The following is a 24932-nucleotide window of genomic DNA, read 5'->3' as shown; positions in this document are numbered from 1 at the left end:
CAGGGAGACTGGACTCCAGGAGGAGAGGTTGGGGGTGGGCAGGAGTGGAGACATAGACCCTGGTCAGAGGCCGCAGCCGCTCTGCTGTGACTGGCCAGGGCCCGCGGTGCTGGATGTAGGGCTGCTGGGCAGAGGAAGTGGGGATCACGGTGGGGCGTCTGGCTGGAGCAGGTGGGCGGGTGGCGCCGTTTCCTGAGATGGGAAGATGTGTGGACGAGCAGGATGGGGTGGGGCGGAAGCCACGTTCTGTGTCCGACGGGCTAGGTTTTCAGTGCCCAGGAGGCGTCAGGTGGAGAAGTTGAGAACGAGTAAACGAGTCTGCAAGCAAGTGGTTCGCTTTGTTTTATTTTTCTAATGAGCACAGAGTTCACTGAACACCTGCCCTTCCCTCACCTAGTGTGAGCCGTCAACATTTCCCATGTTTAACACACACGTGCACGCGCACAGCACAATTTCAAAGACAATCACAGATGTCATGACCCGTCACCTCTAAATATTTACGCCTGCGTCGCCCACGTAACGCCAGTGCCGTTTTCACACCTCACAAGGTCGATAGTCATTGTCTTATACCATGTACTACCCAGTCCGTATTCCCATGTCCCCCAGATGTTCTAAAGGTGACTTTTATGGCTGCGTGTTTTTCCAAACCAGCACCCAGCCGTGCTCCTGTGTTGCATTCAGTGACGTTTTTCTGTCTCTAAGCTATAGCAGTCCTTCCTACCCCACAGTTTCTATTACGGCACTGAGATTTTGAAGAGATCGGGCCAGACAGGTGCCTGTAGAACCCTGGATTTAGATGATTCGTTGTATTTATTTATGGTAATTAAAAATTTTTATATAATTTTAAACTTGCAGGAAAATTCCAAGATGAGTGCTAGGAGCTCCTTGTGTGCCCACCCAGCTTTACCCAGAACCCCCAGTTGTTCACATTTTGCCCCATTTGTTCTGTCTCTCGCAGTCTCAACCATTTGATGGTAAACTGTGGGCACCATGCCCCTTGATACCCAAACACTTCAGTCTGTGATTTTAAAGACTATTACATTATCTTACATAACCAGAATACAATGGCCCAAATCAGGACACTTAACATTGCTGTAATACTCTTATCTAATTCAAATTTTGCCTCATGTCCCAATAACACCCTCTACACCATTTTCCCCCGTCCAGCCCCAATGCAGGATCACTGGTGACACAGTTGTTGTGAGGTGACATTTTGGGGTCATGACCTTGAACCCTAGCCAGGCTCTGGGGCTGTGGGGCAGTCTCTCACTCTGTGCTCCCCTCTCCTGTGTCGTGTCACCATCACAGTCATTGGGCAGGACGGTGGCGCTGCCCCCCTGCTTTGTCTTCCCTCCTCCACCTGAAGACGGGCTGGGGGCCGCCCCGCACCCACTTGTCCTTGCGCACCATCCCCAGTTATCAGGTGCAGCTGTACTATTACTTCTCCCTTTCCTGTGCAGTAGGAATTCTGTCCTTTTTATTTTAAATTTATTTTATTGAAGTATAGTTGATTAACAATGTTGTGTTAATTTCTGCTGTAGAGCCAAGTGACTCAGGTGTATATATATGTATATACACGTATATATATATACAAACACACATATATATATATATATATATATATATATATATATATACACATACATTCTTTTTCATATTCTTTTCCATTATGGTTTATCACAGGATACTGAATATAGTTCCCTGTGCTATACAGGGAACTGTAACCCTATATAGGGTTAGGACCTTGTTTATCCATCCTATATGTAATAGTTTGCATCTGCTAACCCCAAGCTCCCACTCCATCAATCCCCCACCCCCACCCCCTTGACAACCACCAGTCTGTTCTCTATGTCTGTGAGTCTGTTTCTGTTTTGCAGATAAGACTGTTCTTTGTAAGAACAGCATTTTATCTATTTCTCCCATTTATTTATCACATTCTGATCAGTGAAGATGGTAGTTTTTAAAAGCTTGTTGAGACTTCCATTGTGACCTCTTATGTGGTCAATTTTTTTAAATTCTGTGTTTATTTGGAAAGGATGTGTGTTTGGCGAATTCTGTATGTTTATTAGGTTGAGGTTACGAATTGTGGTTCAGGCCTTTCCTGTCCTCTCTTGTCTGTCAGACCTGTGGTTCTGAGAGCCCCCGTGGCATCTCCCGCCGTGACTGGCCTTGTCCCATGTCTGTGGGGCTCTCAGCGTGGCTGAGTTTCAGGGGCACATCCTCCCACCGGGACCCTGAGGTTTGTCACCCCTCTTGGTTTCATTAACCCTTTTCCTTTAAGTCTCTCGTCTCTCTGTACAGATGACACCAGTTGTCTTCCTCTTCCTGACTTCCTGGTATAATTTCTTGACATGTAATTGGAACAGTCTTTCTTTTTTCCTACTAAAAATAGTTTTTATTATTGACCTTCTCCTATTTACAAATTTAATGTGAATATCCAACTTTGACCAGAGGTCATCTCAGGGTGTCTGATGAGTTGTAAAAATCCCTTCAAACTCAGGTATTTCGATTATGTTTCATTGAAATAGACGCTAATTGAGAGAGCAGAGTAACAATCACTAGCTTCCCTTTGAGGCAGTCAAGGGCGGGAGGTGTCCACTTGTCTCCCTCTTTCACGGTCACCCCAACTTCCCATGAACTGAGTCCCAGGGACCTCGTGAGAGTCTAGATTGAGCTACACCTTAACCCCACTGCTGGCAGAAGTATTCAAAATAAAGACGGGTGCCCAGGGCTATCCACCTCATTTTATGACGATTGTTTAGAAAATCTCTTGAAGTACTTTCTTACATCTGAGAGATGATTCTCGTCTTCCTTCTGACTTCTATTTAGGTATTCTCAAAGGTAAATTCTACCTTCTGAAATATAGGCAAATATTTTATAGTTGAGCTTTGGGTGTCAGAATATAGAAACCAATATATCAAACCATGGTTCATCTTACATTGCATTAAGACCCGTTGAAAATCTTTTAAATTTTGGGAAGGAAATTAGAATGTATTTATGTGCAGATATAGCTTCTGAGCATAGACAGTTGTTGCAAATGGCAGATGGCCTTGGTTGGGATGCCACTTAGCGTGTGGACAGGTGGAGTGCTCCAGCCGTTCCAGATGACTCAGAAGTCAGCGCAGTGGCAGCAGAGAGAGCGCTTATACTTCCCTTCCTGGACACAAATTAAATATCAACCTATTGTAGTCCAGCAACAAAGAGACAGCACAATTCAAAAATGGGCAAAGGACTTGAATAGACATTTCTCCACCGAAGATAAGCAAATGGCCAATAAGCACATGAAAAGATGCTCAACATGACTAATGATCAGGGAAATGCAAATCAAAAGCACTTTAATGGATGTGAGATAGCAGTTCACACCCATTGGCTGTGGCTCTTATAAAAGAAAATAACAAGTGTTGGTGAGGATGTGGAGACATTGCAGCCCTCGGGATTGCTGGTGGGAATGTAAAATGGTGCAGCTGGTGATTCCTCAAAAAGTGAAACACAGAATTACCATATGATCCAAAAGAATAGGAATTACCCAGAAGAATAGAAAGCAGGGACTGAAACAGATATTTGTATACCAGTGTTCGTAGCCGCTTTATTCAGTCACCAAAAGGTGGAAACAATCCAATCAACAGTCGAATGGATAAGCAGAATGTCTGTACAGCCAATGGATTACTATTCAGCCATAAAAAGGAATGAAGTTCTGACACATGCCTCACAATATGGATGGACCTCCAAAACAGGATGCTGACCGGGAAAAGGCAGACACAAAAAGACAAATACTGTATGATTCCACTTACGTGAAGTACCTAGAGTCATCAGATTCATAATATCAAAAATTAGAATGACGGGTTCCAGAGACTGGTGGAGGCGGATGGATGGAGGGTACATGTTTCACAGGGACAGAGTTTCAGTTTGGGGAGATGAGAAAGTGCTGCAAATAGATAACAGTGATGTTTATACAACATCACTTACTTAAGCCACTGAATTATACACTTCCAAATGGTAAAAAATGGCAAATTTTATGTTATATATATTTTACCACAATAAAAACATATAAACTTAGACTTAGTTGTGTAGGAATGCTATGCTTAAAAAAACCCCAAAACTTACAGAAATGTATACATGCACAAAAACGGAGAGACTAGAATAATGAACTCCCGTGTGCAATAACTCAGCTTCAGGCATAACTTTGTTTCACCTATACATCGCCATCCTCCCACCGTCACTGAGTTATTTTAAAAGCATTTCCAGATGTCATATCATTTTCATTCACAAACGTATCTCTAAAAAGAAAAGGGCTGTTTAAAAGCACAATCACGTCATCATCATCTTCCTTAATCTCCATCCGTGTCCAGATTTCTGTGATTGGCTCACAAGTGTCTTTTTACTGTTGACTTACTTAAGTCAGTATCCAAACACTGCATTTGGTTCATGGCTCTTCAATACCTTTTAATCTGTTATGGCTCCCCTTGCCTATTTTCCTTGCTGTTTGTTTATTGATGAGGCTGAATCGTACTGAACCACATGTGGGTCCACTTGCCTGCGCACAGTAAAGCCAATTTGCTGCCACCAGTTGCGGTGAAAAAAAGTTCAGCGTTTCTTGCAGGTGCCAAAGAAGCAGTGTGGGCAGCTATTGCTCAAAAGACCTGAAGTTCTTGTTTGGCACCCGCAATAAAAGCTGCACTTTCTTTCACTGCAAGCCAGTGTCAGTAGATTGGCCTTACTGTGCGTGGGTGAGTGGACCCAAATTTGGGTGACTGGACCCATCATCTCGGGCCCCCACGTGCCTGCATGCCTTGCTTACAGCCGGCCTTTGAGCCAAATTCCCAAAGGAAGACAGGCACAAACTCACCTCCCACCCAACACGACGCCCTCCTCGCCACTGTCCCCGCCCCCAGGAGAGGGGACCGGACCTCCCGTCACTTCTGGGCGGGCTTCCCGGTCCTACAGACGATGGGAATAAGGCCGGCCATTCCCGTCGCATCCTACGCGACCAGGGACGAGCAAGGAGGAGAAAACAAAAGCGTGCAGTGGATAAACACACAGGCACGTTTCCATCAGAGGCAGGACGAGGCGCGGCTGTCACAGCCGTCACTCCACGACCCTCCTCCATGAACCCGTCCACGCTCCTTGGGCCCCCGAGCAGCTGCTGGGAGTTCGTGGCCTGGTGGGTGAACCAAACCTTTGCTTCTGCCGGGTCTGAGCCTCAGCCGTCGGGCCCGAGGGCATCGCTGTGGCAGTCCACCGGCCTGGAGGACAAAGAGGACCTGGGTTCTCCGGCTCCTCACCCTGGACAGTCGGGCCCTGCCGCCCCTGCTTTGTGCCTGAAGAGTCCCAAGTGGCCAGGCCACAGCCTCCAGCGACGGCCCCAGGAAGCCTCACTGCGTCCCTGCGAGGAAGCTGTCTTCCCCTCGGGACTGAGCCCTCTAGAACCGAGAGTCACAGTACAGGAAGCACAGATTCTGCGGGGCATCAGGAGAGGTAATAGGGAAAGGGGCCACCCCATTCGCACCCCTTGATTCCAGATCCAGCAATCCAGATCGCAGAGCTGGGTTCTAACTGGGCCGTTGGGCCAACCCCAAACAAATGTTCCATGATTTCCCCAGAGCTACGTAGTCCCTGCCTTCATGTTTCCAAGAAAGGTGCTTTAGCCCTGGTTCTTTTTTTCCAACATCTTTATTGGAGTATAGTTGCTTAAAATGGTTTGTTAGTTTCTGCTTTATAACAAAGTGACTCAGTTATCCACATGCACATATCCCCATATCTTAGTCATGGATTTTAAGGAAATAAGATCTGTGACCTTTAGAACGATTTCTCGTTGTATTCAACAAACATTTATTGCATCCTGTGTGCCAAGCACCCTGGTTGTAGCAGGGACCAGAAGGGTGGCCTTCCCAGCCCTGGAGACATGTGTGATGGGGTCCTGTGAGGGTCGGCAGCCATGTCCCTGGAGCCTGGGGCCCCTTGTTGGCGCTTGAGGGTGGCGTGTATTGAACATCCACGTCTCCACGTCTAGTCCTCTGCTCTCCCATCTTAACACGGCAGAGACGTCTCAGGGGTCGCCTGGGGAGGCCCAGCCCCAACCCTGTTGTGAAGCGTTCTGCCTAATGCATTTCCTGAGCACCTTCTGTTTCCTAGCTGCCCGTGTTCTTGCAGACTTAGGTTAGCAGTGAGTTTAGGAATAAGGCGTATCTTTAATTTCCTTCTGAGTTTCCACCGAGAACTGTCTTCTATTAGTATTCGATTAAATTCAGGCTGTTCCAGGCGAAGCGAGTTATGCTCTGATAAGAAAGGGCAGAATTCAAAGTTGGGCAGTTGGCCCCTCCCCTGATTGTCTGCTGTTACCGGGGGTCACCATTTCTTTCTGGCGAGCAGTGCCCCTCCCAGCATGTATGCGTGTGTGAGCATCACCATGGCTTGTTGAGGAAATGCGTCACTGGAACCTGGACACGGGGCGACGCCCAGTGCTTCAGGTGGCCCTTCGTGTGGGTGGGGTTTATCTTCTTGGTGAGGCGGGGAGGGTTCGGAGTGGGGACTCGGCTCCCGTTTTCTTCTTGGCGGTGGAGTTGTGGGTCCTGCTGTTGACACTGGAAGTCTCTCCGTGACTGAGCACAGGGTGCCTTATTGGCGCGGAGCCCCTTCCCTGGCAGCCCGCGGACTGGGTCTTTTGTGTGTGTGTTTTCCAGGTTTTCCAGATGTTCCAGGTACTGATTGTTTTTTATTTCTGTTAACATGACGTGTTTTACCTTTTTTATCCACGTGTTGCAGGCTACCAAGTGACTTCCATTTGGCTTTTACAGAGCGAAGATTGAATGTTTACAGGTCAGTTCACTGTTGTCCTTGGGTCCCTGCAGTTGGCACTGTGTCCAGTAGAGGCCTGATTTCTCATACAACTGGTGGCTTCGGGAAGTCCTTTAAGAAAAACTTTCCTTAAAGAGTCCCTTTTGCATTTCTTCTTACTGAAATGGTGGCATCAGGTACAGTGGAAACCTAATGTTACTCTCTTTAAGGCCAGCATCAAATGATGTGTGTTAATTCCACTGCAAAGGCTCTGTGATTAACAGCTAATGGACATGTACCATTTGGGAAGGAGGAGGCCTAACGGTCTACATTGAGCTCCGTTGATCTTAAGCGCCCACACTTCCTGGAGTCTCTCGCTTAGGCCTTTTTTTTTTTAAATTCCAAACTCTAATTTATCCCCATGCCCGAGCATGCGGGCCGTGGGATACACTTTGTTTTCTACGTCTGAGTCTATTTCTGTTTTGTAATAAGTAAGTTTATTTATGTCAAGTTTTTTAGATTCCACATATAAGTGATATATATTCGTCTTTCTCTGATTTCATTTAGTATAATAATCTCTGGGTCCATGTATGTTGCTGCAAATGGCGTTTCATTCTTTTTCATAGCTGAGTAATGTTTTGATGTATACATTAACCACATCTTCTTTATCCATTTCATCCATCAGTGGACATTTAGGTTGCTTCCACGTCTTTGCTATTGTGAATAGTGCTGCAGTGAACAGTGAGGTGCATTTCTCTTTTCAAATTAGAGTTTTCTGCAGATACATGCCCAGGAGTGGGACTGCTGGATCCTATGGCAACTCTAGTTTTTAATGGAAACTCCATACTGTTCTCTTCATTTTATTTTTTGAGTATAGTTGACCCTTGAAGAACATGGGTTTGAACTGTCCAGGTGCACTTACACAGGGACTTCTTCCAGTTGTAAATACTATGGTACTGCACAGTCTGCTGTATACGTAGGTCAAGTATAAGTTATACCCAGGAACTGGATGGGAGTCCAGTTCCTGCGTTGTTGAAAGGTCACCTCTAATTTTGAGGGTAAGTTGTTCCGTAATTTTGAATAGGTAATTGTATGCGTTTTAATAAGAATTGTTGTAGCCCTGATTATAAAACTTACTTAGTAGATGTGATTATCTTGTTTGTAATTTGTAAAGCAGATGTTTCTCTCTTGAGTGTCAAACTTAGATGCTATGGTTTTGTTTTTCATATGCTGATAGAGACACTCAAGAGGTATTCAATACACCTTTACTACAGGAAGGGAAATGAGGTTCTCCCCCAATGTAAAGAGAGCTGTACTGTGTTTGGGTTGCAAAGATAAGTTTATATAGAGAGAAAATTAGGATATAAAGAAAGGATATAAAATATGAAAGGATATAAAGAAAGCAGAAACCCCAGAAATGGCACCATTTGGAAGCCCAGTTACAGCTGTGGATGTGTTTGTGAACTTGGTTGGGACGGGGTGGGGTTGGGGGTCAAGATGCGCTGGGAACTGTTACCTGCTGGCTTCACTCAAGGGTGTGGGGCTCTTTCCATGGCAGGGGCCGTGGAGTTCATCATCCTTTAATTACAGTCTTAAAGAATTGCATCATATGACTGTTTCTGGGTTTTTCTCAAACTGGTCTCCTGGTGATGGACATTGCTTTGTGTCCCTTAGTTTAAAAAAAAAAGGCATGCTGGGAGCCCCCTTACAAATGACACAGGCTATTTATCATATTCTGACTGGCACTTGACTTGATGGATTTTCACAGTTGTCCCCATTTCCCTGGGCAGCACACCTAGCTGTTAGGTTTGTAGTTGGGATTGAAGGCAGGGACACCCTGGTGTGAAGCCTGCCTTCTTCCGTGGTGCTGCCCCTTGAGCCTCCCAGCCCCCTCTCTGCTTATCAGAGGACTTACCCTACTTGTTAGTGTGTGGGTGTGGTCATGCTGTGGTCAGCGGAGGAGGACACTGGGGGCTGCCTTGGTCAGGACTTGGGATGCTGAGCCGGCACAAGGAGTGGTCCCCCTGAAATGCCCCCAGTGCCCCGTGGAGACAGGGCTAGGTCAGTGCTAGTCATTGACTCTTTAGGTTTGTTAGATTGTAATTTAAACAGTATTTGTGTTTTTAGTAGTAAGGTGGCTTTCTTCTGCACTTTCCCGACCCAGGCAGTGGTGGCAGGAGTCGGAGAAGTTGCCTCAAGTTGAGCTCTGTGTGGATCTGTAAAAATCAGTACAGAAAATCCTGTTTTTATTTAATAACTGCTTTATTTAAGCTTGGACCTTCCCCACTGCCCCCCAAAGGTAGACATTGGCCTCTTCTAATCTCAGAGAAAGAAAGGAAGATTCCAGCTCAGGTGTACAGTTGAATTCTTGACTTTTGCATTTCCAAGGTCTCCAAGCATTATTTTTGCCCCTTGGCCTGTGGCATGAGATGCAGCTCCACTCATGAAGCAGGTGCTTGTGAGACAGCAGCAGGCCTTTGGTTTTTTCCTCCAGCCATTTTCTCTTTGGGCTTGGGTGGCCGTCCCTCTGAATGCTGCCGTTTCATAACTGGTGCCTTCTCAGTCATCCGAGGAGAGGTGGGGAGGGTCTGGGAGAGCAGCCTCCTGGAGCGTCACTGTCACGGCCCTTCAGTCTCACTGGCCCATCAAGAGCAGCCCTTTGAAGTTGCCAGTAGTGTCAAGTCTGTGTTGTTGGCCATTCTCAGACTGACCCCTTTACACCTAAAATTAACAAGGACCCCAAAGGGCTTTTGTTTACGTTGTGTCTATTGATATTTTCCATATTTGACATTAAAAATGAGACATTTAAATATACTTAAAGATAATAACGTAAATAACACCTTATGGCAACTATGTTCCAAAACAAAAACAATTTAATGAGAAAGGTAGTGTTGTCCTAGGGTTTTGCAGGTCTCCTGAATGTCTGGTTTAAGCGACAGTAGCCAGATTCTCTTGTCTCCTTCGTCCTATCTCTGTCATTTGGCTTCTGAGAAACCACCACGTCTGTGCCCTTAGTGTTGTGCAAATAGTTTGACCTTGGGGGCCCCTCCTGAAAGGCCCGGGGGCCACACTTTGAGAACCTCTGCTGTAGGTCATGGTTAGAAATGCTCTTATTGTTGAGAAATGGGAATTTCAAAAGGCAGTTGACTCTGAACCTTAACACCTGGGGAAATGGGTTACTTTTAAGAAGATAGGCAATGTTTTCAGGGGGCCCTCAACCACGTTCTTGCTTTTTGGGAAAAGCATGGACTATCTGGCTAGTTTGTGGTCCCCAGTGAAGAGGGTTCAGTGCACACGTCCCCCTCAAAGTGGACCGCCTGGAAGCAGAGCCCTAGAGTACAGCCGGGGTGCGCTGTGGGTGAGGAGGCCCCAGGGGTCTTTGGGCCTGAGGGAACGGTGGCATTTTGCCTTTATTGTAGGCTGTGCTCACCCACAGCCTCTCACCGGATCCTTACCAACAGCTCTTGCCGCAGCGAGACACGGTGCACCGGGCCTGCACTGGGTGCTACAGGTGACACGGGGATCTGGCAGCAGTGCCCCCGTGGGTGCTGGAAGGGAGTAGCCAGCCCGGGTGCACTCGGGGCCCAGAGAGACCACTGCGGATATGAAAGCGATAGGGTGGGTGGTTAGTGGGGCGGAGCTGGAGGATCAGGGTCCCTAGGAAGCAGCCCCTGAGGTGCCCAGCAGGGCTGACTGTCCTGGGGAGCGACTTACTGTGCCCAGGTCCCGTCTGTGACCCTCCCTCCCCCCCACCTCACAGTCACACCCTCTGTCTTGGTTGGGGAAAGATGGGGGAGGCTCCCGTTTGGGGGCCCATCCCAGTGTTGTCCTGGGCATTTAGCCAGACCTGCCCCATCTTGCAGACTCGGTGAGGACAGGAGCCTGTGCAGTTCAGAGGGTCCCTAAGACCCTGGCGGGGGCCTTGTCTTACAATCACCAACCCCCAGGGTGTAGGATTCAGATAGTCCCTTGCCAGTGTTTGAAGCCATGTCTTCTTGTTCCTTGAGAGACAAGAGGGAGCTGCCTCAGTGCACTCGGGCTGCCGTGGCAAGGACCACAGACTAGGAGCTTTGACACAGTGGACTTGATTTCTTGCAGCTCTGAAGGCGGGAGACCCGAGGTCAGGATGCCGGGGCAGATGGGTCCCGGTGGCAGGGCCAGGTGAACTCTGGGGCCTCTTTTCCAGGGCAGATACCCCATTCAGGAGGGCTCCGGGGGCACAAACGTGCAGACCCAAGCAGGAGTCCATCCAAGGTAGCAAGAGGTTTCGTAGACGACAGGGAAAGCCTCGTTTCTTCCACCTTAACCTGGACGCATTCAGGTGGCTCTGCTGGTTGTTCCTGAAGCGCTTTTGGAGAGCTGCCCACCGAGGTCACAAGCCTGTGTTTTCACTAGGAAGTGGATAGAGAGAAACCAGAGTGCCCGCTGCCTGCCCACCAAGACGGAGCTGGGGTCCCGGCCTCACCAGAGCTTTGCCGAGGCACCAGTCGTGGCGAGCTTTTAAGCAACAAGTTTTACTTTTTGTCTGCACAGACCTGTGAAGCAAAAACACCTAAGAAATTTTGGACAGCAGGTCGTTCCTAGATTTCTCTCTGTAGTTACCGCTTGAGAAGCGTATCGTGCTGTGGGTCCTTTTGCTTCAGTGGAATTTGAATGACAGTGTTATTTGGCAAGCAGCAGACTTTGGATTGGCCACCTAAAGGACTGCAGTGCCACTTGTGCAGTCGAGTCATGATGAGCTTGGGGTCGCTGAGAGGGACCGCTGCCAGGTCGGCAGGATATCGCAGGTCCTCTCAAATTCCTGGGCGTGGCCTCGTTAGTGACTGTCCCATTAATAAAAATGGAATTTTGAAAGAGGCTTGAATTGGGAAAGCTTGCTGTTTTCAGTTCTTCATAGAACTTTCAGCATCTTCTCAATCCCTCCTCATACCCAGCAGAGGATTCGTCATGAAAAGGAAGACTCTTAACGTGAAATATCAGTAACTGTGAACTTTGGCCCAGCCTGTTAGAACCATAAATTGAGTTAGCAGTGTCCGAAATAATGAGGTTATATTGTAGCATTGGATATAATTTGTGACCGGCAGGTTAGAATTGTTTCAAAATTAAAATTGTTAGCTTTGAATATTGTTTCGGGGTGTGAGATTCGGAGGACCACCTTGTTTTGCCGCTAGGTGGGCAGGGCAGGTGCACGCTTGTGTGTTATGTTTTGAGAAGCCACAACTGTTTGTTGTGCTGTGAAAATAGGAGCTTCATTGTGGTTATATATTACATTTTAAAGTATCTCAGAGAAATTAGTCTCCAGTCCATAGAACTAAGCATCTTCAGATGGGTAAGATGCGGTTACTTACCTGTGGCGAGCTTTGTAGAAGTGGAGCCTTCAGATTTACGTGCTTGTAGAGTCGGGCAGCACCCACGTTGTTTGTTTAGGGAGCGTATTTTGGGTTTTGCTTGAAAGAAAATCACTTCTGGCAGCTTAACGTTTTCCAAGGGTTGGAGAGTCTGAAGGGAAAACGAAGTGGTGTCTTTAGAACACTTTTGTGGAAGCAAATGTTTCCTCTCCTCTGACACTGGAGTGCGGATACGTGTGAGTGCTTGGCGTGTATCCAGAGTGTTCTTGAGCTGCCGGAAATGGTGTGTTTTGAAACCCTTTGGAGGCTAAGAGCTCAGAAGCCCTGTCCAGGGTCACAGTCGGCCTCGTGAGCCAGCCCTGCTGGGTCGGCATTTGCACTGCTGGCACAGAGGTTCCTGGTAGTGCCCCTGAGGGGCCAGAGGCGCCCGCAGCCAGGGGCCGCAGAGCAGTGCCGATGGACTGCATTTTTCAGGTGGTGTGTGTCAGGCGTTTTCTCGAAGATGCACAGTGTGAGACTCGAGGAAATCAACTGACTGTATTTGTTACTGATGACAAAATTCCAGCGTTAAACGAAGATTAGCATTTTGAAAAGCTTTTATCTTCCACCCTGAGCTTGATGGCTTCCCAGTAATGAAAGACATTTCAGGAGATGGGCGCTCACATTAAGAGATGCGTCTCATGTCGTTCTAATGAAATGTGCCAGCGTGTGGACTCTGCACGTGTCCAACTGGCCACCGTGCACATAGGCAAAAGATGTTTTCAGAGTGCGTTACGACGCAGGAAGGTGTGGAGCATTCATGGCTGTGGTTGCAGATTCGTGTCCCAAGTAGTTTTCATGGAACTGCGGCCTGTGGAGGTTTGATGTGGTATCAGGGAACATCCACAATTCTGAAAGCCTTTCTCAGGTTTAATTTTGGAAATACATATCCCACATGAGCAACTGCTCTTTGGGGTCCTCAGTTTGTAAGGGTATAAAGGGACCTTGACAGCAAAACGTTGGAGAGCTGCCTGGGAGGTGGTGGGCTGCTTCCTGCCCTTGGGTGGCCTGGGGGAACCTAAGGTTTCGTGTTGGTATTCCTAGGTCTGCTTAGGAAGTGGAGCCGTTTTCAGCTGAGAGGACATTTGCACTTAGAAATGTAAAGATCTAAAACGATCTCAGTGCATCAGGTTCGCCTCCAGGTTTTCTTTTTCCCAGTTTCAGGGATGCCCACCCACCGTTCTTTTTCCTCTGGGGAAAAGTTGTTACTAGTACAGTGTGAGCACCGTTTGGTGACCTGCTGTTGTGTGTGGACCCACATTTTAAGTTGTGTTAGGAACATGACACAATTTTTCTTTTTTAACTTTTGCCTTGATCAGTTGAGCCCATGAGCCACAACTACTGAGCCCGCGTGCCACAACTACTGAAGCCATGTGCCTAGAGCCCGTGCTCCACAACAAGAGAAGCCACCGCAATGAGAAGCCCACGCACCACAACGAAGAGTAGCCCCTGCTCACTGCAACTAGAGAAAACCCACGCACAGCAACAAAGACCAACACAGCCAAAAATTAAATAAATAGATTTAAAAAGAAAAGAATTTCTAAATAATGACTTTCATGTGTAATTTTTTTGTTCATCTTTTCATGTTTTGTTCCTTTCTCTCTGTCTCTGGGATTTTACTGACCTGGGTCCATCTTAAAAATACGATTGTAATTGGAAAGCAGCTGGTACCAATGATCAGTTTTGAAACCCTCCTTCCCACTGAGGCCTCTGCCCTCTGCCCACCAGCTTCCTCCCCACCAGTGCGCAAGCGGAGGCCTTTCCAGCCCCCTGCTTTCAGAGTGTAGTCAAAGTATCTTCCCTTCTTTAAAAGTCCTTAAGGAAGCAGGGGACTTTGTTTTGTGGGTATTGTTTGTCGACCCGCCCAATGTCTTTGTGGGTCATGTAATGTACATTCAAATAAGAGATTGTTTGGAAAGCTTCATGCCTTTTTTTTCTTAAACATGATTTTAGTTATAGTTGCTTTAAATCTTTAAACTGTTTTGTTGTTTTCTTTTAGGAGCTTACTCTGTGGTGACAGTCTCGAGATAATCTGCATTGTAATCTGTGAATAGTGACCGGCAGCAGCAGGGTTTCGGGGCTTGGCGCTTCCCTTGAACCCCGCAGTTGCATCAGCCTGGTTTTCGTTGTTTTTAGGAAGTCGGAAGAAGTGCCCAAGCTTCCGTGTGGGGCAGGTAACGTGGCAATAGTGTTAAACGCCAGCAACACAATTTTAAATTTTGATGTCATGTTTTCTATTTCAAACGCGGCATTATATATAAAGAAACTGATGTGATATTAGTATTTATTTGCAGTGGTTTAAGCTATAGCCCAAGATTTCTTGAAGAGTGTCTAATTGTGTGTTAAGAATCTGATCCAGAGCACTACTTTATTTTTACATGGGTGGTTTCTTTAGTGCATTTACGATGACGTTGTATGTTGTCTCTGGTGAGAACTGTGTTTTGTAGAGGAGAGTCCTTCCTGCAGAAAGACTTGGGTGGCCAGGACAGTGGCGTGGTCCTTGGTGGCACAGGTGCTGATGTCACAGCTACTCCTGCAAGCTTCCAAGTGGCCTGGGAGAGTGTGGGCCCAGGCCCAGGGTGGGGGAGCTGCAGAGCTGGACATGGAAATGGGAGGTGACCATACTTAGTGGGAACGAAAAAGAGAGTTCAGTTACGTGTGATTTTTAATTTTGTGTGTTTTCTGTTTGAAGGTTTCCATTCTGTACTAGTCCTTCCCCTGGGATGGATCATGGCGTAAAACCTGAGTCATCGTTAGCATTTAAATGTAATTGAAGCCCGCGCAGCTTGGGAAAAAATTCTCAAGGTATATACTATCTTTTTCAGGCTTTTTCATTTTAAACAGGAGTGAAGTTTTCACAAACACGACCGTTTAAACAGTCTGTTAGAAAGAGGAGAGAAGAAATAAATACCACAGGTGCTGCGTGGGTCAGTATTTTCTCAGTGTCCTGATGGTCTGCTGCTGCAGACCCTGCGTGCAGAGCTGGATGGGCCCATCTTGTGTCAACACAGTCATGGCTCGGGAATCTGGGCAGGGCTCAGCGGGGGCTGGGTGTGGGTGTTCAGGGTCCGAATCCCCCATCTCCACGTGATCCCTCCAGCAGCGTGGTCAGACGTCTCACACGCAGCTCGGGGCTTCCAAGCACTAGGCCCGGAGCCAGCACGGCATTCTGTCCACCGAGCTCTGCGGGCAGAGCCAGATGGGCCCCGCGTCTCTGTGCGGGAGAGCCCGAGGCACCCGCCACCCTGTCCTGTCCTGGCAGCACTGCTGCTCGCTTCCTCTTTCCCCGCTACATCTTGTACAAATCCTCGTCCTCAGCAGTTGACAGATGCACAGATTTGGTTTGCTAGCTGTGTTTTTCTACTGAACATGCGGAGGTGCGGAGGTGGATGCCCTGGAGCCGCTGCCCGGGCAGCAGCAGAGCCCGTCGCTGCATTGCAGTGGAAGGCAACCGAAGCGTACGGAGCGGGTGGAGGAGTTCCCAACCACGGTCCGGCGCCGGGGCCGGAGGGGCACCTCCGTGTCCCTAGAGGACTCAGCGGAGCCGGCGTCCTGTCCAGTGACAGAAGCGGAGAGCGCCTCCGAGGGGAGCATGGAGAGCACCTCGGCCGGGAATAGCGGTCCCAGGTCTGGCTGCACGGGTGCTAAGGAACGAACGGCCTCCTCGGCAAAGGCCAGAGGGCGTGGCGACGAGATTGACACCTCCAATAGCCACAGTGACGGTTTGACTTTGAAAGAACTCCAGAATGGCCTGCGGAGAAAGCGCGAGCAGGAGCCCACCGACAGGCCCCCAAAGGGCATCCAGAACCGCCTGAGGAAGAAGCATCGGGAGGAGGACCCGGTGGAGACCGTGGATGCTGAGGCAGGCGATGCGATGGAGGGTTCGCGGCCCCTCCCGCAGGAGCCGGAGGCCAACCTGGGGGCTGCGTCCAAGGCGGCGAAAATGGATAGAGAGAGCCAGCTGGAAGGGAGGGCGGCCCCAGGGGGGAATGCAGAGGAACCCGGAGACGCAGTCCGACACAAGCTCGCATGTGAGGTGTACGACCCCAATGCCCTGTACTGCCTGTGCCGCCAGCCTCACAACAACAGGTGGGTCGTAGGAGGATGGTGTGGCTGCCCAGGCTTCCGGTGGGCAGTCCAAGCTGTGGAAAGTGCCAGAGAGGGATTTCCATTCGTTTTGGTTTAGAGAGTCCCAGGGTGGCCTGAATGAGGGACTTGTTCTCTTGGGAAAGACGAGCAAGTCATTGTGAAAAAACAAACAAATACGGCATGGGTGGTCACTGCCAAGAGCCACACCCTCCACCAAGGTGGGGACTGGCGTGGGACATTGGCTGCCTCGGTCCCAGCAGCCACAGACAGGGCGGCCTGGACCAGAGGGGATCTGCTGTCCCAGAGAGCTCGCTGGGTGACGCTGCTCCAGATCGGCTGCGACTGGGCTGTGGTGTGGACGTTGGGGCAGCTCAGGGAGGGGGAGGGTAAAGGCATGGCTGCCCTCCTGTGGACAAGAACTGTGGTGTCCAGGGCAGGGTGCTCCCCTGAAAGAAAAGATGAAGCAAATTTGATTGAATGTTAGCAAAATTGAGAAGGGCACGTGGATGCTCTTTGTTCTGTCCACGTTTCTGTAATATTCTTGTTTTTTCATAATAGAATGTTGAAATTTGACTTGTGTTTAAAATTGAGTTGGTCTCTCACTTTCCATTCGTAATACTAATAATAATCTCCATTCCTTATTTTATCATTCCAGGTTTATGATTCGCTGTGACCGATGTGAAGAATGGTTTCATGGCGACTGTGTGGGCATTTCTGAGGCTCGAGGGAGGCTCTTGGAAAGGAACGGGCAGGATTACATCTGCCCAAACTGCACCATCCTGCAAGTGCAGGACGAGCCCAGCTCCGAGACCACAGGCACGCAGGACTCGAGTTCGAGACCTGCAGATGCCGACGGCACGGACTGTACAAGTATAGGAACCGTGGAGCAGAAATCGAGTGAAGACCAAGGAATTAAGGTTAGAATTGAGAAAGCTGCAAACCCAAGTTGCAAGAAAAAACTCAAGATATTCCAGCCCGTAAGTACCTGTCTCCCAAGGTCAGCGGTAGAGGTGACTGTGGAGCCCTCAGCTGCCGTTGGCAGAAACATCAAGACAGAAGCATTTGTTTCCTGAGATAAGTTAGCTTTTCCCAGGAGTGGCATTGTGCACGGGGCTGGGCTCTGCGAGCTCCCAGGTCCATGCACCTGCTCAAGGCTGGCACGCCTGTCTATTCTTTCTCTATGTTTGTTCATCATATCTATCTCCTATGCTGTTATTACTGACTTAACATTTTCCATAAGTGGACTCACTTTTGTAAGTCTTCCCTTAAGTTTTCTCATGAATGGATCCGGAGTTTGAAGTACATATGTGAACAAACAAAATTATTTTTGAGTCACGGGGGCACGTGTGCACCTATATTACCCGTCAGCGCCTTGAGAGAACCAGTGGTCTTGTCCCTTCCTCGCAGCAAGATGCCAAGGCCAGTGTTGGTGACCGCACGGGTCCGCAGGGTGACAAGACAGCTGCGGCTGGCACGCCCTCTGTTATGGTGGTCTCCCACTCACCAGTGCTTGTGCAGCTCTATTTTCTCCTTTCCCAGCTCTGTTCACTAGTGTCCTTTGCCCAAGGGCTGTGATTCTTTGTCATGGATTCCGTGCATCTTGAGAGCTGTCACAGGCTCTCATGATCGTCCTACTCAGAGCATGTTTTCACCCCAAGCCTTCCTTGAATTGGGGGCCCATGCCGCCCCCACAGCCCGTTCTCTAGCCAGTGTTGGGCATGCAGACGACCTTGCGGTGGCCGTGTGGTAGCTCCCTGCCATCTCCCCCTTGCACTGAGGTAGCCTCGAGGGCTGGACCGTTTAAATTTTACCTGTCATGGGGGTATGAGGAGGCATCGAGTGGAAGTATGATGATAACTGGTAAGGAAGAGAATGAATGGAAATGGAAGTCAGTAGGAAACGTCCTGTGATTGCTGATGTGTTTGAGACTACCCAGAAACTTAAGTATTTCTCTGAGTAAAACTTGGATTCTGTGGAGGAAAAACAATTAAGTGCATAATTTGATATTTAAGATTTTGCTCCAGTACATTGGAGGGGTATGTTCATGTATGTTATTAGTCTCGACCATCAGAACATGCTCTAGTGATCATGGACAGCTGTGTTCAGCCCTTGTAGTGAACCAGGCTCCTACTGCACGGCAGGCAGCCACAGACTTGTTCAGCAGCTTAAACAACACACATTTATTAGCTCCGAAATCCAGGCCTGGCTTAGCTGGGCCCCCTCTGCTCTGGGTCTTACAAGACTGCCCTCCAGGTGTCTGTGGGGCCTGAGGTATCAGAGGCTCGGCTGGGGAAAGATCCACTTCCAAAAGCTCTGACTTGGTTTAGCATGAAAAATATATCCCGGGCAATTTTTGTGGCCTGATAATAGCAAAAAGTTATTTGTTGTTTCTAAGACCCATGTTTAATTGAGTGTCCTGGGTGTCGTCTCCCAACCTTGCCCGCCGAGCCTAGGCATGGGCGCCCTCTCAGCAGAGGCAGCAGTGGAATCCTCTATCTTCTGGAGGCTCAGTTCCTCTTTGAAGGGTTTACAGTTGATGAAGTTGGACCCTTTGGACTAACTCAGAATCCTCTCACTTGGGATCTTAATTCGTTGGTAAAATCCCTGCCCATTTGCCCGATAAGGGAACCTACTTGTGGTGTGAAACCCCATTGTGTTCAGAAGTGCGCAGCGTGAGTGCCGGGTCCGCTTAGGGTTCCGCCCTTCTTGCGTGGCTGAAGGGCAGGTAGGAACCCGAGGGCCTTCCTCAGGGGAGGTAGATTTGTGCGTTTTGAATAAACAAAGGTACATGTTTATTCACAGTTTTTCATACATGATTAAAAGCAGTCATCTCGGTACCATAAATAGTTCTGTTACAAAGTGCCGTACCCACCTGGTGGGTGAGTACACTGAAGCCACGTCTGATCCTGCAGGTCCTAGAGGCGCCTGGTGCCGCCAGATGCATTGGCCCCGGGTGCTCGAGCGTGGCGCAGCCCGACTCTGTCTACTGCAGCAGCGAGTGTATCCGGAAACACGCCGCGGCCACCATGCGCTTCCTGAGCGCAGGGAAAGAGCAGAAACCAAAACCTAAAAAGAAACCCAAGACAAGGCCGGAAAAAATCATTCTTCAGAAATGGAGCGTTCAGGAAAGTTGACTGAGACCAACCATTTGTGTAGTTCAAACCATGAGCGTCTGGAGGTTACAGGCTCGGTGGGTTGATTTGGAGAGTGTAGGGCACACAGGCCCGGACGGGATGCAGGCACCTTCACACTGCCCTCCGTCTTGCCCACCAGTGTTCTTGTCGAAATGACAAATAGGCACGTGTTCTCATGTTTTCCTTCTCCGCCTCCTGCCGAGGGATTAACTGATAGAAACGTGGGAACCGGCTGCTGCGTGGAATAGCTGTCCACCCACACGCCAGCCCCGCTGGGAGGAGAGTGGTCCCTGCTGGAGTCTGTGCGGGGAGTTGACACACAGTCAGCGGGGTGGCCAGTGGGTTCTGGGGGCACTGCACTGAGTGCCCGGTAGGGTACAGGGATGTCGTTTGTACGCCTGTCCTTTCTCCACGTGCTGTTGTGTCTGCAGCTCCTGCCTGTCAGTGCTGCTTGGGCGCGTTCTCACACGGGGCCCCGGTCTGTCGTGCTCTCCGCCTTGCTTCACTGCCTCACTCCACGGCCCCTCGGTTATCCTGGCGGCCTAGCGCGTCATCAGGATGCTAGGTTGACGGGTTGTTGTGTCAGGGACCTTCTCATCGTTCGGATGTTGATGCGGGCCTGCTGGATGTGGGGGAGTAGCCAAGCCCTCTGCTGAGCAGATGCAGTGTATTGGGCTTAGGATGGTCCAGGAGCTGATTGAGTCGTGACCCTCACTGCAGAGTGAAATGCGCAAAGGTTAATTTCTGACCTCGTTCATGATTGGGGCTTTACTGATTATCCAGGCAGGCATTAAAATCTCTTCTGTGCACAAGAGACCGGCTCCAGACAAGAAGTAGAACACAGCGAGGAAGGTGGCGGTGGTGCCTCCAAGGAGTGAGGTCCTCGCTAAGGAGCCGCCCTGTGAGAGCAGCACGCCGTCGTGGGCCAGCGACCACAAGTACAATGCAGTAAAGCCAGAAAAGACTGCCGCCCCCTGGCCGCCACTGTTGTATAAATGTATGTATCACCCGGGGGGGGAGCTCTGGACCCTTCCCGGTCTTTCTGGACGGCCGTGCACTCGGGCCTGTCCAGAGCTAGGAGTTCTAGCCGTGTTTTCTGCTGCACCTGCAGAGATCAAAGCCCTTGCCCAAGTCCAGGAGGCCTCCTGAGCCCCGCGTGCCCATCCTTAGTCCGTCGGGACTTCCTGTCCGTGTTTCCAAAAAGCTGTACCAGCCCCGTTGCTGAATGTTTCACCTCCAACGATTGATGTCTTTAATCGCTTTTTTTATTATCAGGTTCTGGTAAGTATGTGTAGTATCTTCAGCAGAATCTGACAAGGGGACGCGCTGCCCGGCACTCAGGGTCCGCCGTCATCCAGGTGTTCACCACTGCGCCGTCACCGCCGTGGGCTCTCCACGCGGGGGCCTTTCCACACAGTCTGCTCCCAGCACACGTGACCCTCACTTCTTTGTATATTGTGGGAACCTATTACTATTAGCACAGTAGTGTTGTAGCTGATTTTCAACTGAAGCATGATTTGCAGGAGTTATATTATTCTTGACCGAACCGGAATTTTTTTTATGTCCAATTCACATACTACACACAACATAAACACACATGCCAGTCTTGAAGGCTGTTTACCCTGCTTCCCGTGCTTGAAAGTAAGTGAGCACAATGTCTGTCCACTCTGAGCAGCACCCAGACCAGGAGTCTTGACGTGCACTGCTGGGTCATCCCAACCCAGGCTTCAAGTTCAGACCTTTGCAATCCCAGATGAGATCATGCAGCTTGAATCTTTTCTCTTTCTTCTTTTCTTCAGCTCATTCTCCAAAATTAAATGTTAGAAATTTAAATTGCTCTGGGGCACATCTTATTCTTATTCTATGATTAAGGTCATTTTGTGTTTTTATTTATGCTATCTTTTATACTCTTGCAACTTTTTTTAAAAGCACAAGAGGTTAAATGGCCCTAAATTCCAGGATTATAGCCATGTGCTGCTTCCTCCTCTCAGCCGGCTGTTTAGGCCAGCGGCCTGAGGGAAGGCCTCGTGGATGTAGTGTGGTTAGAAGACTGCATAACTAGATGCATTTTGAGAATGTAAATGACCCAAGACCTAAGAAATGGAATTGCAAGTAAAGTGCCAAGCAATACTGTGTGTGTATATGTCTCTATACATATTTATTTGTGTATTTATTTTTGGATTTTTGGAGTGAGTGGTTAAATATAGAATTAACCATTTGCTGTATTAAAACGAGTCTCAGTACACCTCAGGTTGTTTGATCCAAGAACTTCATGCTAACAACGTGTCGCAAACATCCATCAAGTTATAGCACCTCTACACCGTAGCGCCTCTACAGGGGTTACGAGTGGACCTAAATATAAGCATCGCCCAGCTGTGAATGGGTGGGGAGCCATCATGTTGGAATCCTGGGCTGAATGTTCTCAGTTGGGTATAGGCACGTGACAGAATGAAAGGAAACCAGAGGTGTAGCCACAAAACCCTGGGTGATTGATTTCAATTCAGTTGATTTCCATGTCTGTGGACCAGAATCGGGAGACTGCCCCCAGGCTCGGAGTGTGGAGTCAGATGTAGGGCGCACAGTGAGAAAGGAAAGCTGGCGGGGGTTTGGGGGAGGGGTGGGTGCTTACTTATCCCCAGTTCTGACTTCCCGGTTTTTGAGGGAAGATTGGGGTGGAGGGGCGGGGAGCCCGGCCTCAAGGAGGTGGTGGCTCTGCTCACAGGCCGGGTTTCTCTTCCCTCTGCCCCACCCCCCTCCTCTGCACATCACCTCCTCACTGACCACCTTCCCAGCGCATTTACGTCTCAGAAGTTCGTGGATGGATAGCCACAGCTTGTAGCCTGCATAAGGGACATGCTGTTGAGCTAGTTGCTTCTGATCATTTTCTGTTATCCCAGAAATGTCCTCTTCCCAAAAGATGATTGGGAGGAGTGTAAAAGGTCGAAGGTCAACACCCGACTTGAGCCTCGGTGAGTAGCAGCTGTGCCTCTGCCTCTTCCCCAAACCATTACTTGACAGTGGCAGTGGCTGTGGACCTTCCGCGGGTCCCCACACACAGGCACAATGGGAGGGGGCCCCCCGCACACACTCAGCAGAGCCCTGCACCCCCACCACGCCCCCAGCCGCCTCCCTGGCTGCAGAGCGTGATATGTTTCTGGGTGCAGGTGATGCCGGGACAGCTCTTCGGAGGGGGCGTTTTCCCTGTTGCCCTGGACTCGGGTCAGGTCTTGGGTGGATCCTTAGGCAGCCAGTGTGCGGCCCCTGGAGGTGCTCTGCCCCCACCCCACTTCTCCCAGGCCATTGGCACTGGCCTTGGGTTGTGGGTTCAGGGCAGCCTTTCGTGAGCATCGTGGGCAAGACCTTGCTACACAGAGGCTCTGACCTGCTTCTCTCGTGGGGCAGTCAGTAGATCTTAATGTCCTCATAGTGATGGGATTAACACCCACTTGTTCTCTGATGAGTTTTTAAAATTGTTTTTCAGAGTTTCTGAAAACAAAAACAGTGTAACTTAGGGAAACAGTTGCCATTTTATTTCCCCCCAGGTCCCTGTGTCTCGTAGTCCTCCTCATGGTTGCTCTTCATTTCCTCTTCATCGCCTCTCGTTACTGTCCAGGCACAGGCACGAAGAGGGCTGAAGATGTTCTTCTAAAGTGGCCCTGGTTGGTTAGGGTTTGGAAGTGGAATTGTGTTAGGCATAGGCACATGTTCCCATGTTTGGGGCTCCCTAAATGGCTCCGAGATGACTTGAAACTCTGGGGACCTGAATAAATTTTGACTGGGAAATCAGATTTCTGCAGTTCCATGTAGGTTTGAGAATTGAAATGGGGACCCCTGGCAGAACCTGTGCACCCAGGTCCAGTGATGTGTTAGCATCCTGCCCTGACGCAAGCGTTGCCCCGTGGTCTCCGTGTGCCACATGTCCGTTCCTGTGCTGTGGCGAAGTGGATCTGGGGGCGCGGGTTTCACAGGGATCGGTGGTGTGAGTTCCGGGAGCACGCTTCACAGGTAGTAAGAGAAGACAGGTCCCCATGGTGACATAGATGGGGGGCTCTGCCTGGACCAAGGGGTGTTTGGTAGGAATGGAACGGTGGGAGAGGCATGTTTTATCAGCTACACGAGCTGTTTGTCTCTGTCTCTTCCAGATCTGCAGTGGCAAAAAAATGTGGGTGGGGACAAAGCAGCCTTGCACATCTCACCAATTCCCTCCCCCATTTGGAGAGAGAACCAAAACTTGTCCTGATAAGGATTTACCTTGACAGCTGTTTTTAATGTTATCCAAATACCTGGAATTTTCTTGGTCATTGGCATTCTCTCGTATTTTTAAGTGTTTTAATTTTTACAGGTTTTTTTTTTTTAATAGCCAACTGTTCAGAAAATTAGTGCAGGGAAGGTTTTGCATGTACATGTACTTTTTCTGACAGAGACCCTCAGATGTATCCTGGCTGCCCCCCTTAGTTCTTGTGCTTTAGCGGGGGGTCGGGGTAGAAGTTTCTAGCAGGATTGGTCCTGCTCACCTCACCTGCCCTTTGGCCTTCATGTGGCCTCTGGGGCTCTGCATCTCCTGTGGCACTGTTCACAGACGGTCCCGCGGCAGAGTCCCTTAGGTGGCATCGAGTCCCAAGGGATCTTTCTGAAGATGCAGCTGTAAACCCTCCCACACGGTGTAGGAGTCTCAGGTACACTTGAAGCTGTAAAGTAATGTTTTTGATTTTTTGCGTGTTGTACCTCACCGTGCACGTAGTCATAGTCTTACCTTCTGAAAGTTAAAGAAGTAAACCTGGAAGATCGAGAAGAAGGGTTTCCACTTTGATTTCTGTCGACGAAGGTCGGGGCGTTGCCGTGCGCCTGGAGGCGTCAGCAAGACGAGCACAAAGGTAACGGCCGCTAAACCCGCCAGGGTCAGCAGGTGCCGTGGGCTCTGTGCCCCAGAGTCTTATCACGCCCTCGACCCCATCATGTTGCTTCAAGTAGCAGATGGTGCAGGCACAGATAACAGTTAAAGTTGAACCTTGTCAAAGTGGTGAAAGTGCCTGTTGGCGGGCTTTGGAGATGAGGGAAAGCAGCAGCTCTACTTGCAGCTGAGTGTCAGGTCTGGCGGCCAGTCCCCGCCAGTCCAGTTGGCGTAGACAGGAGAGTGGAACGCCTGTCTCACACACAGCCTCGGCCCCGTTTCCTTCTCGTGGTTCGTGCTGAAGGATGATGTGACCATTTTTTTCATATATTACCAGTCCAACATGAATTGGCTTTTGGTTTTCAAAATCTGTGAAACTGTGAAAAGAAGGAAGGGTCCATTTGCCTCCAGAGGCGTACTTGGTTTTTTGCAAGCTTGTTACGGCCGGTTCTGTGCACCTCTCTTGAGGTGTAAGTCGCTCAAATACTGCACATCAGTAAGAAAAAGTCAATCTGGACAAGCTTTGTGTAGCCCCAGATCATGGCAGTTTGGCTGTGGACCCACATACAGACCCCTAGCGATGGAGGGCAGCTGGCGTGAGGGCCCCAGAGATGGAGATCAGGCCTCCCAAGTCTTCGGTGGGGATTGTCTCTGTTT

At 49.4% G+C, this 24932-nt stretch overlaps 1 protein-coding gene across 1 annotated transcript in view; it reads left to right on the top strand.

The window, feature by feature from the left end:
- Nucleotides 1–5105: 5105 nt before the first annotated feature.
- LOC307053771 (death-inducer obliterator 1-like) overlaps nucleotides 5106–24932 on the top strand; it is a gene marked incomplete at both ends in the record, with an annotated part of 37182 nt that continues 17355 nt past the window's right edge. The window contains 6 exon segments of the mRNA XM_079705253.1: nucleotides 5106–5475; nucleotides 15539–16250; nucleotides 16906–17227; nucleotides 19163–19379; nucleotides 20172–20218; nucleotides 20222–20381. Coding sequence (XP_079561379.1) covers nucleotides 5106–5475; nucleotides 15539–16250; nucleotides 16906–17227; nucleotides 19163–19379; nucleotides 20172–20218; nucleotides 20222–20381 — 1828 coding nt within the window.

Source organism: Hyperoodon ampullatus, assembly GCF_949752795.1.
Source record: "Hyperoodon ampullatus genome assembly, chromosome: 5".
NCBI classification, from domain to species: Eukaryota; Metazoa; Chordata; class Mammalia; order Artiodactyla; family Ziphiidae; genus Hyperoodon; species Hyperoodon ampullatus.
Note: the sequence above shows the minus strand (reverse complement) of the source record. Positions and strands in the feature narration are given on the sequence as shown.